This window comes from Aulonocara sp. 'chitande type north' Nkhata Bay, linkage group LG1 (assembly GCF_057382095.1).
Source record: "Aulonocara sp. 'chitande type north' Nkhata Bay isolate Kocher_YH1m ecotype deep benthic linkage group LG1, A_spYH_male_GT1.1, whole genome shotgun sequence".
Lineage (NCBI taxonomy): Eukaryota > Metazoa > Chordata > Actinopteri > Cichliformes > Cichlidae > Aulonocara > Aulonocara sp. 'chitande type north' Nkhata Bay.
The window spans coordinates 24,029,073-24,051,150 of record NC_141344.1 but is presented as its reverse complement, the minus strand read 5'-3'; the positions used below and the strand labels follow the sequence as shown (position 1 = coordinate 24,051,150).

The window sequence follows — 22,078 nt, the reverse complement described above, 5'->3', positions numbered from 1 at the left end:
CAGACATTGAATGTGACTTCAGTTCCCTTTGCTTTCTTCAAGCAAGAAAAAAAAATTCATAGCACTCATTGTATATGTTCACTGGACCATAACATTCTTACACAAATCTGAAATGGTTGAGCTGGAAATGTGCAAAAATTGGCTGATATGAGATGAGACAGAAACTAGGAAACCAGAATCTCAACAAAATCCGTGAGTATAACCAGGATCAAAAAGTAAATGTTTACTCGTATTGCAGAAATGTATCCTATCATGCTCTGCACAGAGGAAGACTTTACAGTCGTTAGTAGTCTACTGGGCATGTAATCCCTTTTTTTTGGTCTGCTGCTAGAAAGTTGATGGGAGCGTGGGTTGCGTGACTCGTAACCCACAGTGTTAAGGGTACCACATGTGACCAGATATTTCCCTCTCTGCTTTTTCTTCTTTTTTCACCTTTTCTGCTTACTTAGTTTCATATCAGCATTGTGGTTGAGCGTCCCGACGGCAGGGAGATTGCCAAACCTGTGGAGCTGAGGGTGATGGTGGGTGACGCTAATGATAACAGGCCCACATTTCCACAGGCACAGTACCATACTGTGGTGAAAGAACTGGCTGCTCGAGGTAACATATAGGTTTTGGATGATTTTTTTTGTTTGTTTGTTTGTTTTCACTCATGCAAGTCCTACTAATCAGATTACAGTGGAATATTTAGATACTGCATCACACAGGCTGTGTGCTTTGAGACCACACACCAAGGAAGAACAATGCTATTTCTTTGGCCAAAATACAATCTTGCATGTAAAACATCTTTAAAAGAAACTCGTCTTACAAATTATGATGATAATAAAGCAACACAGTGAATTTGAATAGTCATTTTCTAGAATTATTTTATACTGTTTCACAGCTTAGTGCAAAAACACAGCCTGGATGCAATGTTGTTGTGATGAAAGGGTGGAGAGCGCCAGATACATTTTGTGAAAGCAGATTGGGATCTTTGCCAGGACACAGGGGAAGCACCAACACCCCTCCTGTGCTCCTAAAAAGCACACGGTGGGTTGTAACGTATCAGGTCCTTGGCATAAAAGCTTTTGTTGGTGCTTTAAAACATTCTGATTCGGGGAAATGAATTACACAGGGCAATCTGTTAATCTAAATGGAATCACTGAGTGAGGATTATATGAGAAAGCTATTGTTGTACTCTCTCCCTATTTTAAATCAGTGTGCTGTGAGACTTGTCATTTTAGCTTCTCTTGTTATTACTTGACAAAAGAGTTAAAAGAGAGAAAAGGAGAAGTCAAACTTGAAAAAGATTTGAAATTTGCCAAAGAAAAAGAGCATGTACATAATAATGTATATATTGTATATGCATTATACATATTTTTTAAACATAAAATGTAAAGATAATTTTCAAAATGGTCAAATGGTCAAATTCTATTTGTGGTTAAAAAAACAAAACAAAACAAACATGGATTTTTTTGTTTCATTTTTTTTTACATTTTTTAAACAGTGTAGAAAACCCTTTTTTATAGAGCTAACTGAAAATATCTTCTGATGATAAATCTGAAAGCCTCCTCCTCCTCTTTATTCATATATTTTTTCCTGCAGGGACAGAAATCCTGACAGTGCAAGCGGCTGATAATGATGACCCTAAGACAGACAATGTACGAATCTTCTACCGCTTAGTCGGACAAATTCCAGAGAGTCCTCGTGCCCTCTTCAGAGTGGACCGTGACTCAGGGGTCATCTCGGTCCAAGCGGATAGTATGGAGGGCACGGCACCGCAGTACACTCTAACCATCACTGCTGAGGATGCCAAAGGTGACTATGTTTAAGGCAAAATACAACCTTAGCTATAACGCAATTTTCATGAAAAGGTGGTGTTTATCTTGTACTTTAGGGAGTTAAAGAGAGGCAGTATAGCAGTGATACAAACAGGTGCATCAGAGACAATTATATATAAAACATTTCATCTTTCATAATGACTATAATAGGCAAAAGTTAATTACTTTTGTGAGCAAGTGTGTCAGTAGCCTCCCTTGAGATTTCCAGGAGATGTATATATGTTAGCCTCTAGGGTGACAGATGATGTGATCTGCATGACTCATGGACTCAGGGTGTGACGAAGGCTAACATGAGGTACTTGCTGTTCCTTCAGCATTCTTAATTTGTGAGAAGGGCTGACCTGAGTCACTAACAGAAGCTGTGATCCTGTCCCTGGCAGGTCTGAACAGTTCCTGCACTGTGGTTGTGACGGTGCAGGATGAGAATAACAACCCACCAGTGTTCTCCCAACACGAGGTACGAGAACACGTGTTCAAACAGTTACTTGCGCACAGAGATTAGGACGCCTTTCACGCATTGATCTGTTTGGGGCAATATAAACAATAGCTTTGGAAAAATAGCAGGCTAAACATCATCTGTGGATTTTGGACTGTGAACGCGCTTCGCAGGTCACTGATCTAATTTTCCTGGCGGGGAACTAGATATGATACTAATCTCAGGCTTATATAGATGGCATTATGTTATTGGAAGACTTTTATTTGGCTCTCTGTACTCCAAGTGGACAGTGTTTTTAGAGTTTAATCTGATAAAGCTTTCTTTAGAGACAAATTTCCACTCATTTATTTATAGGTCTATCTACAGCAGGCTACATCACGATTACACAGCTCCATCCAGTGTCGTTAACATGGCAGAAATTGTATAAGAAGCAGTGTTATCTTAGCCATTACAATCTCACAGAAAGTTCTGTGAGGATGGCATCATAAATAATGCAGCTCCAGGCCCACTGTGTAATTGGCCAGTGGTTTTCTATGAAAGAAGGTTTAATTTTGGTCAAGGACAGAAACCAATCGACTGCAGAGCTTTGACATCAATGTCCAGATCAATCAAAGATTTGACATAACACCTGACACCGTGTTATTCTTTACATCCACGCCCAGTGTAATGGACACTTAGGGATTTTAATCAAACAGCTTTCAAACATTGTTGGATGATCATTACAATGCTGTTAAAAACAAATGCACACTTGCTTAGATAATCGCTACCACAGACACACAAACACAGAGGTGGAAAATGCTCTTGAACAGGTCACGCCTGAGTAGTGCAGCTTTTTCCATGGCAGTGCAGCCCTATAGGAGGTGATGTGGGAGGTGAGTGGTGACAGGACTGGGTTCAGCAACCCTGTGGATGGGGCAGCCAGATCACAGGCATGGTTGCTTCTCTAGAGGACATCCAGGAGTGGCAGATTAAACGGCTGTCTAAACACAGAGAGGTTCACAAATAAAGGTCAGCTCACACCAGGGGGGCAAGAGGGGGCAAATGTATATTGTCACATGCAGTCACCCATCGTCTCAATAGAAAATTGGGCAATCGGTCATCACTGGCATTTATTGGTGACCGCACAATCTTAACATCAACAACTTGCTGGCAAAAGCTGCAGTGGCCTTGACAAGAAATAAATAATCATTATCATTATTTAGCATTCGCTGGGGCTGTTATTGCAAAGCCAGATTCATTTATGTAACACCAATTCACAACAACTGGTGCCTCAATACTAGAGAAAAAAACCCCAACAATCTGTATGTCCCTCATGATTTCCCGTCGTCACCCCCTTCGTTGCGCCCCTGTCAAAGTTCTGTTTTTGGTGTGCCACCATATTTTTATATGGCCGCCCCTATAAAACTATTCTAGAGGCACTCCTGCAGGGGAGGTTTTCCTTAAAGAGGGTCAGGTCAGTGAAAACTAGTGTGAGCTGAGACATTTGAGATCAGCTTTTTTTTAAAAATGCAAAATGCTTCCATACACTTTTTCACTTTTTTAAAAGATAGTCTTTTTCTTCTTAGTGATCATTCACTCTGTGTTTTCTCGCCATCAGTACGGACCCTTTCACATCCCAGAGGATGCCCTGGTGGGTACGACAGTGACAGCTGTGCTGGCGAGGGATGCAGATGTTCGAGGTGGAGACAGCTGGCAGGTGGACTACCGTTTAGAGTCTGGAGATGAAGAGGACGTCTTTTCATTAGTGACAGATAAGCAGACCAATGAGGTCACACTTGTCCTGTCGAAGGTGAACAACACCAACTACACTGAAGCTCTACACTCATACATTTGACTACCAAGATCAGCTAAAAACATGATATAAGGTCCATCAGTCTGAATGAAACTTCTTTTTTTTTTTTTTCTGTTTTGAGAGGAGAGACAATACAAAGATCATTTCCTCTTAGGGACACAGATATTAATGCCAAGGACAATTTTTGGCATAGCTGCTTGTATCTGTCCTTGCAGCATGTGCATGTCCTAAGAGATTATTCACTCACAGTCACAGAAAACTAACCTCATTTTATAAATGCATGATTTTAATATCACCCTATGTAGATATTATGCATTGAAAGACAGTTGGAAAAGGATTTTCAGAAATGTCAAAATTCTAGTCCTGCATGCCTATAATAAAAAGAGTCCTGCACGACATTGGCGTAATCTCTCCTGTCCCCAGGGTGCATCACCCTTCGCCTGCCCCCTATAATCCTACAGGGCATTTTAGGGAGGCATGTGGTGTCTGTGTGTGTCTATACTCTAATGGTCTGCACTCTGTGAGTGGCCAGGCAGGCGACAGTCTATTATTTTCAACCTCTTGTGGGAGTTGATGAATGTGATTGAACTGTGAGCTGCACAGGCCCCTCTGAGATAAAGCAGAGCATTTCCAAAAGCTAAAAATGGATCTCGATCTATTATTTCAGTTTAACAGACAATGGCTTGTTTTCAAAAGTGATGTCATGCAGTTTAAATTCCTGTCTCTATGAGTAGCTCTTACGTTGACCTTGTGAGATATCACTATAGCGAACGCTGCATCACCAGAAAGGATACTGTAGATTAGTTAGCTTACCGTAGTAAAAATTAAAGCTTAAATCTTCCACAAGTAAAGCCCCAGTGGATTAAAATGCACTTAAGCAAATCCTTTAATTCACCAGATTACAGGGTGAGGTCAGCACTAGAAAGCAGAGCGATTTCATTATTAGAAATTGCAAAGCCAAATGAATAATTAGATTATGTGAGCAGATACTAATGGCATTTTACCACACAGGCTGGAGAGTGAACGAACTAAACAAAAGGGATGGGATCAAATCAGTGTGGAAAAAATTGGTGACATCGCATTGAATTAAAAAATGAATCATAAAAAGTCTGTAAAAGAAACTGGAACTTCTGTTGAAATTAACGTGAGACTGGGCTATCAGAGGTTTGAGTTATTGGTTTCATAAATATATACACTCACTGGCCACATCATTAGCTAATACCTGGTTGGACCTTCTTTGACCTTCAGGATTGTCTTAATTCTTCACGACAAAGATTCAACAAGGCACTGAAAGCATTCCTTAAGTATGATTTTGGTTCATATTGACATGACAGCATCACACAGTTGCAGCAAATTTGTTGGTACTGCATCCATGATGTAAGATCTGGTGACTGTGGGGGCCAATTGAGTAAAGGGAAGTCGACGCTATGTTCAAGAAACCAGTGGCCATAAAAGGGCAAACATTTTCAGCAGCGATACTCAGGTAGGCTGTAGCACTGAAGTACTAAGGGGCCCAAATTGTGCCAAGAAAATATCACCACACACCATTACATCACCACCGGCAGCCTGAACTGTTGATACAAAATAGGATGGAGCCATGCTTTCATGTTCATGTTCAGTCGAATGGTACAGCAGAAACCCAAACTCATCAGACCAGGCAATGTTTTCTCATTTTCTACAGCATATCCAGTTGAGCCTGTGGGGATTGTAGCCTCAGTTTCCTCGTCTCAGCTGACACAGTTGGCATTCACTGTGATCTGCTGCTGTAGCCCATCTGCTTCAAGGTTTAACAAAATACTCTTCCGTATACCTTGGTTATAACGAGTGGGTATCTGAGTTACTCTTGTCTTCCTATCAGCTCAAAACAGTTTGCCCATTTTTTTCTGACCTCTGGCATCAACAAGTCATTTTCACTCAGAGAGCTCACTGGATTTTTCTCTTTTCCAGACCATTCCCTGTAAACATTACAGTTGGTCGCATGGGAAAATCCCAGTAGATCCGCAGCTACTGGTTTACTCAGACCAGCCCATCTTACACCAACAATCATGCCACATTCAAAGTCACTAAACTGCCTTTCTTTCCCATTCTGATGCTCAGTTTGAACTTCAGCAGGTCGTCTTAACTATGTCTACATGCTCAAATACACTGAGTTGCTGCAAAGTTTTTGGTTGATTTATTTCTGTGAATGAGCAGTTGGACAGACGTCTCTATTAGGTGTACCTAGTAAAGTGACCGGGCATTGTATAGGTATGTATGTGTGCAAAACAGTTCATTCTGACCAGCCTCACTATTTTTCTTACACCAAGAGAGACTAAAAATCTATCTCACTATCTGCATAGCATCAAAACTATCTAGTAAACATTGTTATCCCTTCAAGAGTTTAGCCTGTAAAGACAGAAGAAATAAACGGATGTGTAAATGTGTAGTTAAATGGTGATACCCATCACGTTTTGAAGAGAGATACACTACTGTTGCTTTTACAGTTTTATGTATATCAATATGTGTATCAAATTATTACAAATACACAAATGTGGTAGACATTGATGTTTTTATGAAACATATGAGGATATTTATTTTGGTGGTGTTTAAATATTGTGTATTACTGTAATTTAAGCTAATAACTATTTACAGCAAGAACATGATGCTACTGTAAAGGCACTTAATTCAAAAAAGAGTAGCATCATCAGGTGAGTAACGCCAGGGTCCATACACATGCTCTCATGCGCTGACACACACTGAGCAGTTTGGTGTGTCACTTCCAGTTAACAGCAGTACTCATCTATTCTCCAAGGTGTGCGTTTTTTTTCTCCCTGGTAACAAAGACACGTGTACTCAGCAGGATGATGTCAGGCAGTGCCAGTTTGCCGATGTCTTGTTTTATGGGGAAAAAAGAAAACATGTTTACTGGCAAATCCTGACAACAAAAACAAGCTTCAGGGCAGGATTCAAAAGATTACACCGAATGAAATCAGTTGTGCCCAGTTGTAATAAAGACTGAGGGATGGGATTCGTTTTTCCTTCAGCTGGGTTGTTTTGCCTCTAAAATCTGTAAAATCACAGTCTTTTCCCATCTTTTCATCATCCCACTGTGAAACTATTTTTTGAATCCTACAATCAGAGTCAGAAGGTTCAAGTTACTATTTTAGTGCACAGATTATGGTAATCCTATCACTGTGAAACTGCTACTTCCAATATTTGGACCTATAAATGTTTCAAATATTTTTATTGAGAGCAAGTATCATGATTGTAGTTTTTACAAATTGACATAACATAGCTTATGCTCCTTTTTTTCTCTAAACTAACAAGGCAAATAATTAAACAACACCAACAACAACAACAAAAAAAAAAAAAAAAAAAAAAAAAAAAAAAAAAAAAAAACAAAACAAAAAAAAAAAAAAACAAAAAAAAAAACCCCGCAGTCACCCATAAGGGGTCCCAATACCCCGGCTGTCGGCAAAAGGGAAGAGAAACAAGTAAACAAAGTTTTATATTTTCCCAAGGTATATAAGTAAAGGGTGCCAGATTAATTCAAAATCTTTTACATTGTCATTCATACTATATCTTATTTTTTCAAGGTGAAGAGTGTTTATAAGTTCAGTAAGCCACATTTTTAATACAGGAGTCTCATTACCTTTCCAAAGCTGCAGGATCAATTTCTTTGCAATAATCAAAGCATATGCCATAAACCTTTTTTGAGAATGTTGTAAATTTTGTGTTTCGTTGGAAATCCCAAAGATGATTACTGTCGGATTTGGTTCAATCTTACTTTTAAAAATATTAGACATATAAGTAAAAATATCATACCAAAAACCCTGAAGCCTTGGACATAGTGCAAAACAATGTAACAGATTTCCATAGTGTATCTTGCATTTTTCACAGAGGGGGGAACACTCTGGATACATTTTGTGAAGTTTTTCCCTTGAATAGTGTAGTCTGTGTATAATTTTGTACTGAATTAAACAGTGACGGGAATTAATAAAAGGCGTATTTATATTGTGTAAGGCCTCCTGCCAGAAATCTTCTGATAGGAGAGTCCCAAAATCTTTTTCCCACTCCTCTTTGATTGAAGTAGTTGAAGGTATACTCATCTCCTGTATTGAATTATAAAATAATGAAAATCTCTGTTCAAACCCCCTTCCATCACTAAGACATCTGTCCAAAGGATCGGACGATATGTTTTCAAATTGTGGCAGGTATGTACGGATATAGTCTCTTAGTTGAAGATATCTAAAAAAATGACTGTGAGGCAATCCAAATCTATCTTTTAAATGTTGGAATGACATAAAAGTATCATTTAGGTATAAATCTTTTAATTTACAAATTCCCAATTCCTGCCATATATTGAAAGCTCCGTCTACACATGATGGAAGGAAAGAGGGGTTAGCTGTAATGGATGTACACATTGATAGTTTTTTCAATTTGAAGTGCTTAATTATTTGTCTCCAAATTTGTACGGTATTATAAATCACTGGATTCGAATTGTAATATGAGTTTGTCAAAAGAATAGGAGAGAGTAGTATTCCACCAACACAGTAAGGAAGGCAATCCTCCCGCTCCATCTGTAAGCCGTTAGGGAGTATTGCTGTGTCATCCAATAGAAGGGAAATTATTCTTAAATTTGATGCCCAGTAGTAGTACATAAAGTTAGGTAGTGTAAGTCCACCAAGGGATCTATGTTTGCATAGGTGGTCTTTTTTTATTCTATGTGTTTTATAATTCCATATAAATGGCATAATGATGGCGTCCATCTTTTTAAAAAAAGATTTGGGCAAGAAAATTGGGATGTTTTGAACCAGATACAAATACTGCGGGAGGAATACCATTCTTATTGAATTCACTCTCCCTATTAAAGAAATAGGAAGTGTCCTCCAGTACTGAATGTTATTTTTAAGTTTCTCCAGTAAGGGAAGAAAATTCTCTTTCATTAGGGAGCTGTATTTTTTTGGTATTGTAATGCCCAAGTAAGTGATTTTTTCATAGGATATTTTAAGTGGGAGAGATGTAAGCCATTGTTTATTCTCTAATTTAATGGGCAGTATTTCGCTTTTTCCCCAATTAATCTTGTAACCTGCGAAAGTACTGAATTTATCAATCACGGAGAGAATTGCTGGGAGGGATATTAATGGTTTTGTTATGTATAATAATATGTCGTCAGCATAGAGCGATATAGAATTAGAAGTGTATGTTGTATCATAACCGTGTATATCCATATGGGTTCGAATTGTCTGTGCTAAGGGTTCCAAAGCCAGGGCAAATAATAATGGACTAAGAGCGCATCCTTGTCTTGTACCTCTGCTGAGTTTAAACTGAGTTGATAATGTCTGATTTGTAAGAATTCTGGCTGTGGGATTATTATAAAGTAGTTTTATCCAAGAGATGATTTGGACCTATAAATAGCACATGCTGTCACCCCAGAGGATAAAACAAAGTTGTTAATATTCATGGCTAGGTTTTTTGGTTTTTTTTAAATTATTATTAAATTAATTTTATCCCCTTTCATAAATTTAGAGAATGAAAGTCTTAACTTCAACAATAAAGCAGTGTGTTCAGTTTATAATGTACTATCTTTTCCACTGTCATGCCCTAGTTGCTCAAACAGCATCATGGAAAATCTTTCACTGGTGGCTCACTGAATCCATTGTTTTTTTTTCCCTCTGTATCTACACTGTCTAGAAATATAGTAACACTGTCAGTAAATCCAGTTTCCTTGGGCCTAAGATAAGGGGACTAGACACACAAGGGGGGTGTACTGTGTCCCTCTCCTGCTGGCAAAAAGGACATGCTGTTTTTTGACTCTCTGTTTAGTGTGGTTACACTTGAACCTTCAAAAATAAATCTACTTTTATCACATTTAGGCTCATATGAAAGAGTAATGTAGGGCACAGCATCAGCAGTGCCTGTTTTAACTCAAGGACCAACCTGGAACTGAAAAAAAAACCCCACTTAATACTTTTAAAATATATCAATGCCTGCGTCACACCATACGACACTTAGGCCTGGCTCCAGCACCCCCAGCGACCCTGAACTGGATAAGCTGAAGAAAAGCAGAAGAAAATGGATGGATGAACGGCATGTAGCTTATTAAACAGAAAAGTTATTATAAAAGTGACTGAGAAACTTGGGCTTGAGTGACGCAGCTGCAGTGAACAAACACCTTAACAGAGAGTCCTCGTTACTGATTTGTTTCATGTAAATCAATACAGAAAAGGATAGACCACACAAATATGTCTATCCCTTGCATTTACCTGTATTGCTGCCATGCTTCATCCAGTAATCAATATTCTTGATTTCTTTCTTAATGATCTGAAATTGGCTTTCCGCTCACTCTGAATGTGATTGTGTTTATTGCTTTCTCTTTCTGTGAAGTTTTGCTTACGCAGTACTTTGCAAATTCTGCTTCTTCTATTGTGTAGGTAGTTGTCTAATGCAATGTTGTGAGTTAAATTAAGTAATACTTAAATAACACTTTGTGAAACTTGTTGTGTGCACGCATCTTTTCACAGGTGTTGGACTTTGAGCGCGAGAGTGAGTACATTCTCGTGCTCAGTGCCCAGAATCCAGTTGCCTTAGTCCGTGGCCGGTACGGCCCCGCATCCACAGCAACGGTCTCCATTTATGTTGACGATGTGAACGAGGGTCCGATCTTGTCTCAAAGCCATTATGAGGTGACTGTGAGAGAAGGGGAAGAACCAGGACGGGTTATTGCCACCATCCGAGGTTACGACCCCGATTCTCACCCAATAAGGTAACTAATTTAAGCTGGGAGGGGTGTGAAATTCCATGTTTTCAATTTTACAGAGCTATGGATGTTTCCTGGTACAGATATTCTCTTCAAGGGGACACCAAGAAATACTTTTCAATTGGGAAGTATTCTGGTGAGCTAAAGACTGTGCAGGCCTTGGACAGGGAGGAGAACAGCACGTACACCATGGAGGTCATTGCAGTGGATGGACGTAAGATCATTTCCATCATTGAGTATGCAACACAACGGTTTGATTAAAGGCAGACTCAGTTTCCAAGGCATAGATATAGTCAATTATTTTTTTCTTTAAGGCTTACTTCATGTCTGGGGAAACCTGATGTTCATATGTTAAAAAGTCTAATGTACAACAGTTTGGTTTTTTAGCATCTTTTTACATCTTAGGAAACTCCTCCCTGTCTGCGTCCACCCTGGTGACTGTCTATATCCTGGATGTGAATGACAACAGTCCAGTGCTGGTAGGAGATTACTCCTGGAAGTACCTGTGTACACCTCGCTTAGAGGACCAAGCTTTGGTGCTTGCATCACGGGACAGTGATGGACCGCAGCATGGAGGACGACTTAATTTCTCCCTCCGCAGCGATGTCACAGTTCGACGTAACTGGAAGCTAACACCTATTAATGGTAGGGTGAACACAAACTGTGTAAAGGTCCAGTCAACGCACAGCATACAATGTGATTCACAGTGAAAAGACAGGCGGAATAAATAATGTACTACTGCTAGAAGAAACTCCCCTAAGCGGCTTCTGATAAATTGTATGTAACCAAAAATACTCAAAAAAATTTAAATAGTTTTTTTCTACCTTCCAAACTTGGACTGAAAGTTGTTCTGTTATCTTTTTTTTTCAGAAAGGTGAAGTCAGATGATTTTAGTTGCCAACATGGTCTGAAAGTGAGCCAGAGTGGATGTAACAGTGAGCTCAAATAGGCCCACAAATCATAACTGAAAAGAGTCTTCACTAAGTGAAATGAATCACCACTAAACCCCCTTTCCAAAAGTAACAAGTCAGATTACCAGCCTTGAAAAAGCTCTATCTAGTAACAGTAGACGATGTGAGCCAAAGCTGCTGACCTGAGTTCTGTAACATGGAAAAATTAGACCCTATCAGGCAGTTTGTGAAGGTGTACGTGAATGGTGTGTCTTTCTTGTCTGTGTAAATTGATAATCTGCTCTGATTAATGTCGAGCATAAGGAAGTTAATTTGTTGGAGAGGACAAGTTATTGCCTTCCAGCCAAATGGATCTTGTGAAGGGGATAAATCGAATTTTGAATACAGCCAGTGGACATCTAATTTTCCACAGTGTGCCAAATGTTTTGCATTATTTTTCTTACATGAATCAAAATCAGTGAATTGCCATCAAGAGTAGAGATGTGCAAAATGCCCTGATTTATTTTCTGCCTGAAAAACATCTCCAGTCTTATATGAGATGCTAGGTATAATATATTATAACTATCCTTTTTTTTGTAACTGCTTGTGTTGTGCTCACTGAATACAAACTATTTACTGCAATGACGTCTGTCATTAAGTCATTCACACAGCTCAACCGCTTCCCTCTCAGTTTTTTTTAGCCTTTTCACTCCCCTGTTCCTGTTGGTATTGATTGAGCCCAGCTGTAATTATATCTTGTCTGTAATTTCTTTCACGTCACCGCTGGTTTCCTGCCAACTAATGGAGCCTAAAATAGGAATTTCCCAGAATGCTTTGCACCTGGTCATAGTCAGTAATGGTTTTAGCAATAAATGTGTGCTTTTGTCTGTCTGATTTTGCAGCAAACTTGTCTATTTTTTTTATTTTCTTTTAAATTACAATTACATCAACCTCCAGTGAATGAAAGAGCAGATCTGTGTGTGCATGAGTAGTACAGCCATTCATCTCAAGTCTTTTGGGAAGCTGAGTGACAGTTCTTTTCACCGAAGACATTCAGTTAATCAAACGGCATGTTCATGTTCCTTTTTCGCATGCTCTTAATGGCTGTTCATAGCTGTAAGGGGAAATGCTTTTTCATCACAAGCTTTCAGAATAGCTCTGGTCGGGGTAGGTGGCTGGTCACACTTCGAACTTATAAAATGTCACGTCAGATTTGACACAGTGCAGGCAGAGGATAAATAGATCGACATTAACAGCCTCTGCAGAGGTGCTGCACAGGTCATGTTTCCCTACCTGACAAATGGAACATGAAGGGGGATGATGCTAAGGTGCAATCGGACAGTTTAAGACTATCAGATAAGAGTTCAAACAGCTTGATAATATGCTTCTCTTTACAGGACAGGGTTCTTACGTCATGCAGCCAGGCTTGTGTTTTAGCCTGATTTACAGAGATAAGATAAAGAGTCACAGGCTCCAGACCACTCCATACAGAGCCCCATCAGAGTCTTTCTGCTTGCTCTTTATTCATACAGTTGTATGGATGTGTTTGGCCTGGGTTTTTCTTCCTTCGGTTATTAGAACTTAAAAAGTACTTGTATACTTGTTGTATGTGATCATTTTTTTCATAAAAATAGTTGTTGTTGACCACTTTTGGATGCAACAGAAAAATAAGGCTTTTAAATTGAACAGATTTTCACAGCTGACAAGTACCAGGTTCATTTGTTATTTTGTTAAGTCATCATAAATGTGATGTATAAAACAGTCTCTATCACTTTTCTGCACCAACTAACAAGTGTTTTGTCCTTCAGATACTCACACCAACCTGTCCTTAAATATCCCATACCTGCCCCCTGATGTCTACATCGTGCCCTTCACCATCTCTGACAGCAGCTCTCCTCCCAGGAGCACCTTCATACACTTGCCAGGTAATGCTGACACCTCTGCTGATAAGCTAAAGCGAGTACATAGAGGTTCTGGGACAAGAGTGCTGGAACAATCAATAGAGATCAACCCCAGTGTGCCAGCTTGTCCTAGCGCTGCTCTTGTTTATTAATGATGCAATGGTGCTTTACAAATGATTTTTCCAGGCTCGTGATTACACAGCTCTCTTAAGATTGTGTTCTGCCTAATATAACCATTCTGACATTTCATAACACAGCATCACACATCTTGCACACTGGTTAGGATAAACTACAGTCACATGAAAAAGAAATTTTTCACATGAGCCTATGCAGTACTGTGGAAAGCTAAGTACATCTCCATAGTGCTGCTACTCAAATGCACTTAACTGATCATCAACACATCTGCGCACCGTTATAAAAGCACAGGTTTTGCCTGCTTGCTGGTCTGGAGAGATTACATGTGTGTTAATACAATGACACACACGTACCAGCAAATTCCTCCCATGGTCAGACTGTGCAACGTTATGAGAAACTCCAAAAAAACGCAAGAGCTAAAACTCTTCTAAATATTGATGTTCATGACAGTACAATTCTCTTACCTCTAAAAAGAACATAGCTCAGCTTATGTTTGCAGCACTTCGTTTGAGTAAACTCCAAGACTTATGGAACTGTGTACTTTGGAGAAATGAGCCCAAAGTGAAGCTGTTTGGCCATAATACACAGTGCCACATTTGGTAAACACTAAGTACAGCATATCAGCACAAACATCTCATACCAGCTGTCTAGCAAAGTGGTGGAGGGATGATGATGTCAAGGCTCAGACTCAGACCTGGACTCAAACAGAAAGGTAAAAGTTCAGCAGGATTATTGCTGGTTTCCAAGTAAACAGGGATTTATGCAAGGTAGTTATGTCTGAGTTGAGCTGGTGGAGGGGCAAACAAAGATAGCCACAGATTTCTCCTCGTGGGTAAAAACCACTCGAGGCTCATCACAGGGAGTCTCAGGACTGGGAGCATCTGCACAAGGGACGACCAAAAGAGTCAAACACCATGGTAAGCGCAATGATTTGGCAATGACTGAGGGATTTCTTCAGCCTTGAGTATTAGGAAAGCAACAGCCAGTTGCATACAGAGGAGGGAAGCACGGCAGAGCCTCCCCTCTAAAACAAACTGATAGAGTTAAGCCATACACATAATACACACAGAAAGGAGAGAGAGGGAGAAAAAACAGGACACAACAGAGAGGAAATGGCAGGTTGGCAGAGGAGGACCAGGGGATTCACAACAGATGAAGCATTCTAGGGTCATATGTGACTAAAACTTGGTCACAAGACAGTGATCCCAAGCACTTGTCTTGTGACCCAAGTCCAGACTGTAACCCAACTGAAATAGTGTACATAATATGTGTAGCAATGCGAGAGACTGTTAAAGTCATACAGAAAATGGTTATTTCAAGTTATTGCTGCTGTGATTCTACAAGCTGTTGAATAATTTCTTTCCCCACAGGACTACATGGAGACCTGTGAAATCTTTCTTTTTCACACACAATATAACTGGAGAAGAAAATTTGGTTTATAATGGGTTGTTTTGAAATTATCAAGTGACTCCAAAACTTTATGCTCCTCACAAGCAACTAGATAAATTTACTGCATCTTCAATATGTGCTAACATAGTTCTTTTCTTTCTCAAATGGCCAGTCATGTCACGGTCTGCGGAGGCAGACCGTGCGGAAAGGTGTGTGGTGGACCCAGGTGCGAACACAAACGAGGATGCAGGAGTGGATTCCAACAAAACGAGCCTTTTATTATGGCTGATGAAAAGAACAAAAACAGAATGAGGGCAGCATACGTGTAGTACTCAACAGAAAACCTAAACTGGACAAAACTAAGGAAAGACTATGGCTGGAGGTACAGAACACAGGAGGTGGTAACACAGACGACGTGAGACAGACTGTATGAAACACAGAGACTAAATACACATGAGGGATGATCAGGGGAAGTGGCCACACATGGGAACACAGCTGACACACATGAACTTAACGACAGGACAGAAGGAGTGAAACTGAATACACTGACCGTGAATACAGACTTTCAAAGTAAAACAGGAAACATGGAGATTAGACAAGACACATGAACCGGGGAGACGTAGTACAGGGGAGATGACATAACCGACAGCATGGACTTGACAATATAAGACACGCAGACATAAACACACGAAGGGCAAGGGAGACTTAATACACGGGTAATATGTACAAATGGCTGGACTGCCTTAGTGACCCTAAACAAAGAATAAACATCAAAATAGGCTAAAACACAAAACACTGGGTCGCACGACCCAGGACCATGACAAGTCAGCCTTTAAATATGATAGGTCGGGATTAGGAACTTGAGTAATGGTTGCTGAAAATGAGCCTTTAAATCCCTATGAAGATATTACATTAATACACCTGCACTATTTTTAATGAATGCCATATGTGATTCCTTGCTTGATATTTGACTATCTAAATCCACTGGTTATAACATCCAGTATTTGTATTTATAGTAAAAACGTTATGCATAACCTAAATTTTGTCAAGGAATCACAAGACGACACATCAATCCTGAATCAAACCCTGTTTTGATGTGTTAAAAATCCCTGATTTGTGAGTTGTGTGTTTGCTATCTCTCCTGTTAGTGACTGTGTGCCCCTGCAATGTCAGAGGAAACTGCAAAATGGCTGCCAAGCAGCTGGAGGGCATGCCAACTATACAGTCTGCAGTCGGCATTTTGCTTGGCACCTTTGCAGTCATAGGTAAGCAGGACAAAAGCTGTTTGATTACTATTAAAGTCTATTTAAAAATAAGTGGGAATGTAATATATGCCTTATTATAAAATCTAGAAAAGTAGGATTTAATCATCTTTGAGAGGTCTTGGAGTTGCATCTAAATTAGCAATAAAACTGTGATGTAAATGCAGTGTTGATTTTTTGCCCTTCCAGGAGTGATCCTCATTGTTGTATTTGTGAGACTGTCCTACCAGAACCCCAAAGAGCCAAGCAAGACTAACCAGGAGAGAGTTCCCCTTAAGATGTCAATCTAACTACACTGTATTGTCCTACTTATGGGACAAACATGACAATCTTGTTTCAGGGCAATAAATTCATTACGTGACCGTGAATGTCTTTAAAATGAATGTACACTTCACTTGCAGTTTTAAGTTCATATGTATGCAAACTATGTTTTAGTTTAGTCTAGAGCTCTGATGTATGTTACGTGCTTAGGTCTGTGCTTGCACATGATGTGAGTTTATCTTCTAAGTTTGTCTGTCTTTTGTTATTGCTGTAGAGCGGTTAATATCTCTTAAAATGGTGCCCAGTTACTGTAACAAGAAAAGTTACTAATTGTGCTGGAAAATCTCTCTAAAACATAAGAAGTAAAAGATAATGTTACATGAAAGAGTAACATTTTTCTAAAAGGGATTATTTTGTAACATTGATCTTACGCTTTTGTAATTTGTAACACGTTACTCATTATGTTAAACACATCTGATCATAAAACTATGATGCCATTTCTTTGAATCTTATAAAAAAAATTGCTGGAAATACAAAAGTGTGGGGAAAGTGTGCCTCTCAATGCTGACATGTGATTTTATGTTACTTAACACATGAGTAGAAATAAAAAATGTTTTAAGTGCTGTATATCTGCATAATTTATTTACACCCCAATCCAGAATGCAATCATTTGCAGATCTTATAAATACAACTTTTATTCACAATACCACAAAGAAAACATAACAAATCTTTAAACTGAGACTTTTTACTATTGCATGAAAAATATTAGCTCATTTTGAATTTGATGGCAGCAACATGTCTCAAAAATGTTGGGGCAGGACAATGAAAGTCTGCAAAAAGAGTGTAAATACGTAACTAAAAAGCAAAAACAGCAATCAGTTACATGATTGGGCATTTCAGAGAGGCAAAAAACTGCATCTACAAATTGTGGAACAATTTCAGAATAATGTTCCTCAATGTAAAATTGTGATGACACTGAACATCTCATCATATCTACTGTACATAACATCATCAAAAGATTTAAATATTCTGGAAAATTCTCTGTGTGCAAACAACAAGGCTGAAAATCAGCATTGGATGCCTGTTATCCTTGTGCCCTTAGGCAACACAGCATTAAAAATAGGCGTGATTCTGTCATGGCAATAACTGCATGGGCTCAGGAACAACAGTTCAGTGTACCATCCAGAAAGGCAGTTGAAGCTCCATCATGCAAAGAAGAAGCCATATGTGATCATGATCCATAAACACCTTTGAGCCAAAGCACATTTAAAATGGGATGAAGCAGAGTGGAAAGCTATCGGATGAATCTGACCACAGAACAGTGAATTTATTAAATTAATGGAATTCTAAAATGAAAATTCTTTTTTCAGTTCAATTCATTTTTATTCATACAGCACCAAATCACAACAACATTCCCCTAAAGCAGACCCTACAGTAATACATACAGACAAAATAACCCCTATGATCAAGCACTTTGGCAATAGTCCAAAGGAAAAACTCCCTTTTAACAGGAAAAAACCTGCAGCAGAACCAGTCTCAGGGAGGGGTGGACCTGTGTCGCGACCAGCTGGGTTGAGAACATGGATACCACATCCTCTAGACCAGGGGTGGGAGACTCCAGGCCTCAAGGGCCGGTGTCCTGCAGGTTTTAGGTATCACCCTGGGTCAACACACCTGAATCAAACGATTCATCCATTTCCAGGCCTATGGAAAACTTCATGACATGTTGAGCAGGTAATTTAGCCATTTAAATCAGCTGTGTTGGCTCAAGGACACATCTAAAACCTGCAGGACATCGGCCCTCGAGGCCTGCTCTAGACTAAAGAACAGAGGGAGCACCTGGCTTGTTAACAGTGCTTAGTTCAAAAGTCTGCGTGGGTGTAACTATGGAACAGGAAGTTTGCACATCTGGAGAGGCACCATCTTAGCACCATTTTAGAGGAACATGTGCCCTCATCCAGAAGACGTCTTTTTTCAGAGACAATCTTGTTACATTACTTGTTATATTACAGCAAGACAACGCTAGACAACCCGATAAACAACAGGGCTTTGTAATAGAAGACTCTAGGACAGGGGTGGGCAATCTCAGTCCACGAGGGCCCGTGTCCCTGCAGGTTTTAGATCTCACCTTGGGTCAACACACCTGAATCACATGATTAGTTCGTTACCAGGCCTCTGGAGAACTTCAGGACACGTTGAGGAGCTAATTTAGCCATTTAAATCGGCTGTGTTGGTTCGAGGACACATCTAAAACCTGTAGGGACACCGGCCCTCGTGGACTGAGATTGCCCACCCCTGCTCTAGGAGCTGAACTGGCCCACCTGCAGCCAGACCTTTTACCAACTGAAAAAAAAAAAAATACCGCAAAGAAAAAAGAAAATCAAGCAAAGGACCGTTAAGCAGTTAGAGTCCAATATCACACAAAAATCAGACAACATTTGTCTCTAAAAAGTTGAGCAACTGCTCACCTCATCAGTTCCTAGATTTTTATTTACAATTTCCACAGTGTCCCAAGTTTTTTGCAGTTAGGATTGTATGTATTTAGCTCTATTAGTATGATATTATATTATTCACATATACGAGCCTCTTATACCTGAATGAATCATCAGCCAGTTCCTGTGGCAACATACTGTCTTCCAAGTTATAAACCAAACCACTTTTCATCTCATGAGACAGCCTAAATTTGACCTGTGACTGTAACTGCATTAGCAGCATGCTCCAGTTTCTGTAATTGAGGCTTTTCAAATGCTGACCTAGACGAACAAACCGGCAAGCAAAGCTATATTCAGACCATAGTGCTGCTATGAATAGCTCAGCAAGGTCCACTGTATGACATTCATGCAGGAGAGTCCAGTGAAGTCACCCAGCTTTCATTCACAAAAGACAAAGCTTTACATCTTTAAAAAGATGCTGCACTGCTTATTTAGACGTGACCAAATATTCCATCAAACTGATTAAGAACTGCGTTATTAATCTTGTGAGTCACTTTCAGCTGGAAAATATATATGTTTTAGGTACACATACCTGAAAATACAGTTATTTTCTCACTAAATGAAATGTGTATATTGGAATTTAAAAATGACAGATAGAAAACAAAAATGGAATACACATTTCTACAGTAGCAGTTGTTTTCGTTTTAAATTTGTTTCCCAGGTTAGATGGTAGACTATTGTGAACTAAATTGCACACATTTAATATTCTGGGCATCATGAAATTTAAAGACAATACAGCAACAATAGAAAAAAAACTTGATAATAAATCCAAAAATTACATATTCTCCATCAAAACACGAGTATAAAAACTGAATGCTCGCCTAACTAAACATTTTCAATGTGCACTGACTCACCAGATACACAGACGATGCTTACGATGGCCTACGCACACACTGCGCGTTTATATTAGTCTGTTTATATCTCTGGCTAACTGTTCCAATCAAAGCAAGCTCAAAGTTAAAAAAGAAAACAAAAAACTGACAACCACCCTGAGGCAGATGAGAAAGAAGTGGGGTAGGGATTAGCTTGTGACATGGGGTCAAACGTTAGGTGGTAATAGCCTTCAACTTTAGCCTTGATGTGTTCCCGTAAATCTTCAGATGTCAGGGATGGCTCAGCTGGATGATTTGGAGTGCAAGGCCACGGAAAGATGTGGGGTGAGATTTCAAATTACTTCAAGCAATCTTGGGAAACGAGAGATAACTCACTGCATACAAACAGACAGGAAAGCACAGAAAGAGTGCAGAGCAGTGGACGGTTTTCCCCAAGTGGCTGGCCGGTTTTCCATTGCTCAGTTACCGACACAGTCGAGTGTTTTTCCTAATCCCTCCTCCCTCTGGTCTGAGTTTCCCCACAGCTTTGGCTATTTTAAGCTTGTTTTAAGATCACTGTAGTTCACTTTGGATCCAAACTTAACAGTTTCCCCATCTGTAGCTGTTAGACATGCTATGTGTGTATCAGTCTTCTATTATTATAATTTTGATGCAATATGTTTGTGCTCTTGCTGAAGAGGTCTTTGTGAAGAGGCTTCACATATTGGCTACAAACAAACACCTCTGCAGTTAGGCTAAGGTTAGTTAATTAATTAGAAATCTGTCATCTCATTATTTTAGCGTTATTGCCACAGTTTTACGCTTTTAGTTAGCTCTGACAGTCTGATGGGGGAGCTAGGTGCTTAAGAGCCCTCTATTTCCCACAGCCAAACATCTCATGAGAGATCCTTCTTTTATGAGAAGGAGACAAACACAAGTCCAAGTACAACTATTCCTGCAACAAATACACACAACTAGGCATAACCACTATCAGCTGTTCTTGTGGACTCTTCCTTTGAAGCTTCAAGTTTGGCAATTTGGCTTTCACCATCTCATTTTTTTCTTTTCTATTATGGTTCTGCAGCCAAAAAAAAGAAAAAAACAGAGGACACTGCAGGCTCAAAGGCAACTCATCAAACACAAGGTTGCTAAACCTCAAATTAGACCCTGATTTATTGTCTTTATTTTATGCTGCACAATACAATAATTTACAAATTAACATGATACTGTAGTAAGGCATGAAACTAACAACTGAAACTAAACTGTCTAATCAGCTAGTTAATTTAAAAAGGTTTTGTTGTTGTTGTTTTCTTTATAATGTGCAGACAGAGCAGTCGCCCTCTGCTGGACACTAAGAAAGAATGCAGGTTTCACACATTTCCGCACTGGCTTTAGTTTCTCTCAGGCTTGGGCAATATAGCCCCCAAAAATGACATCACCATATTTCAAAAATATTAGGGTTGACTATATTGCTAACGATATAGAATAGAATAAAAAAATACTGAACAATGTTTTATTGATGCTTTCAGATTGCAGGCAGCAGCATTCATAAGTCTAACCTGAGTATTTTGCATCCTTCTTTTCCAGTCAGCATCTGTCACTGATGGCATTTACTAATACAAAGTGTGAATCTGTTGAAAAAAGGTGCCAGCACCATTACAGTGAAGTAGCAGTGACACAGCATGAAAGTAGCCTAGGTGTTTTCCCCAGAAATTTAAAATAATAGTATAACATCAATGCTTAACACTTTAACCAAAGTAACTTAACTTATTTCTACCTGGGTTGTTGTATTTTGGGTCGAGTTTTTTAACCAGTGGAGCTTTGTTTACTGTTGGGCCGCAGGTTGTCGAAATAGTTCCTTTGATTACCAGGAGCTATTACCTTTACCATGTCTGACATCTTGCTCTTGCTCTCAGACATGTCTGAGCTTGTGTAGTGCACATCCGGGAACATAAGCATGGCGTTGCTATAGCAATGCCAAAGGATACTTTTTTCACAGAATATTCAGTAAAAGGACTAAATGTTATAATCCCTGGTGTAATTGTATACTGTAAGATAATGCATGGCCTTAGTTTCTGTGTACACTTTTTATAACTGAAAAGGGGTTTAACCATTCAAAGCAACACAATACAGCTTTTAATATTACAGC

General features: G+C 39.4%; 1 protein-coding gene across 2 annotated transcripts in view; it reads left to right on the top strand.

The window, feature by feature from the left end:
• cdh16 (cadherin 16, KSP-cadherin) overlaps positions 1-17,243 on the top strand; it is a 30,552-nt gene extending 13,309 nt beyond the window's left edge. For both annotated transcript variants that reach the window (XM_086289495.1, XM_086289505.1), the window contains 10 exons: positions 450-600; positions 1,585-1,797; positions 2,201-2,277; positions 3,854-4,045; positions 10,552-10,793; positions 10,871-11,001; positions 11,193-11,432; positions 13,486-13,602; positions 16,251-16,367; positions 16,554-17,243. In XM_086289495.1, coding sequence (XP_086145621.1) covers positions 450-600; positions 1,585-1,797; positions 2,201-2,277; positions 3,854-4,045; positions 10,552-10,793; positions 10,871-11,001; positions 11,193-11,432; positions 13,486-13,602; positions 16,251-16,367; positions 16,554-16,654 — 1,581 coding nt within the window. In that variant the 3' untranslated portion in view covers positions 16,655-17,243. The remainder of the gene's footprint in view (positions 1-449; positions 601-1,584; positions 1,798-2,200; positions 2,278-3,853; positions 4,046-10,551; positions 10,794-10,870; positions 11,002-11,192; positions 11,433-13,485; positions 13,603-16,250; positions 16,368-16,553) is intronic.
• The last annotated feature ends 4,835 nt before the right edge of the window (positions 17,244-22,078 follow it).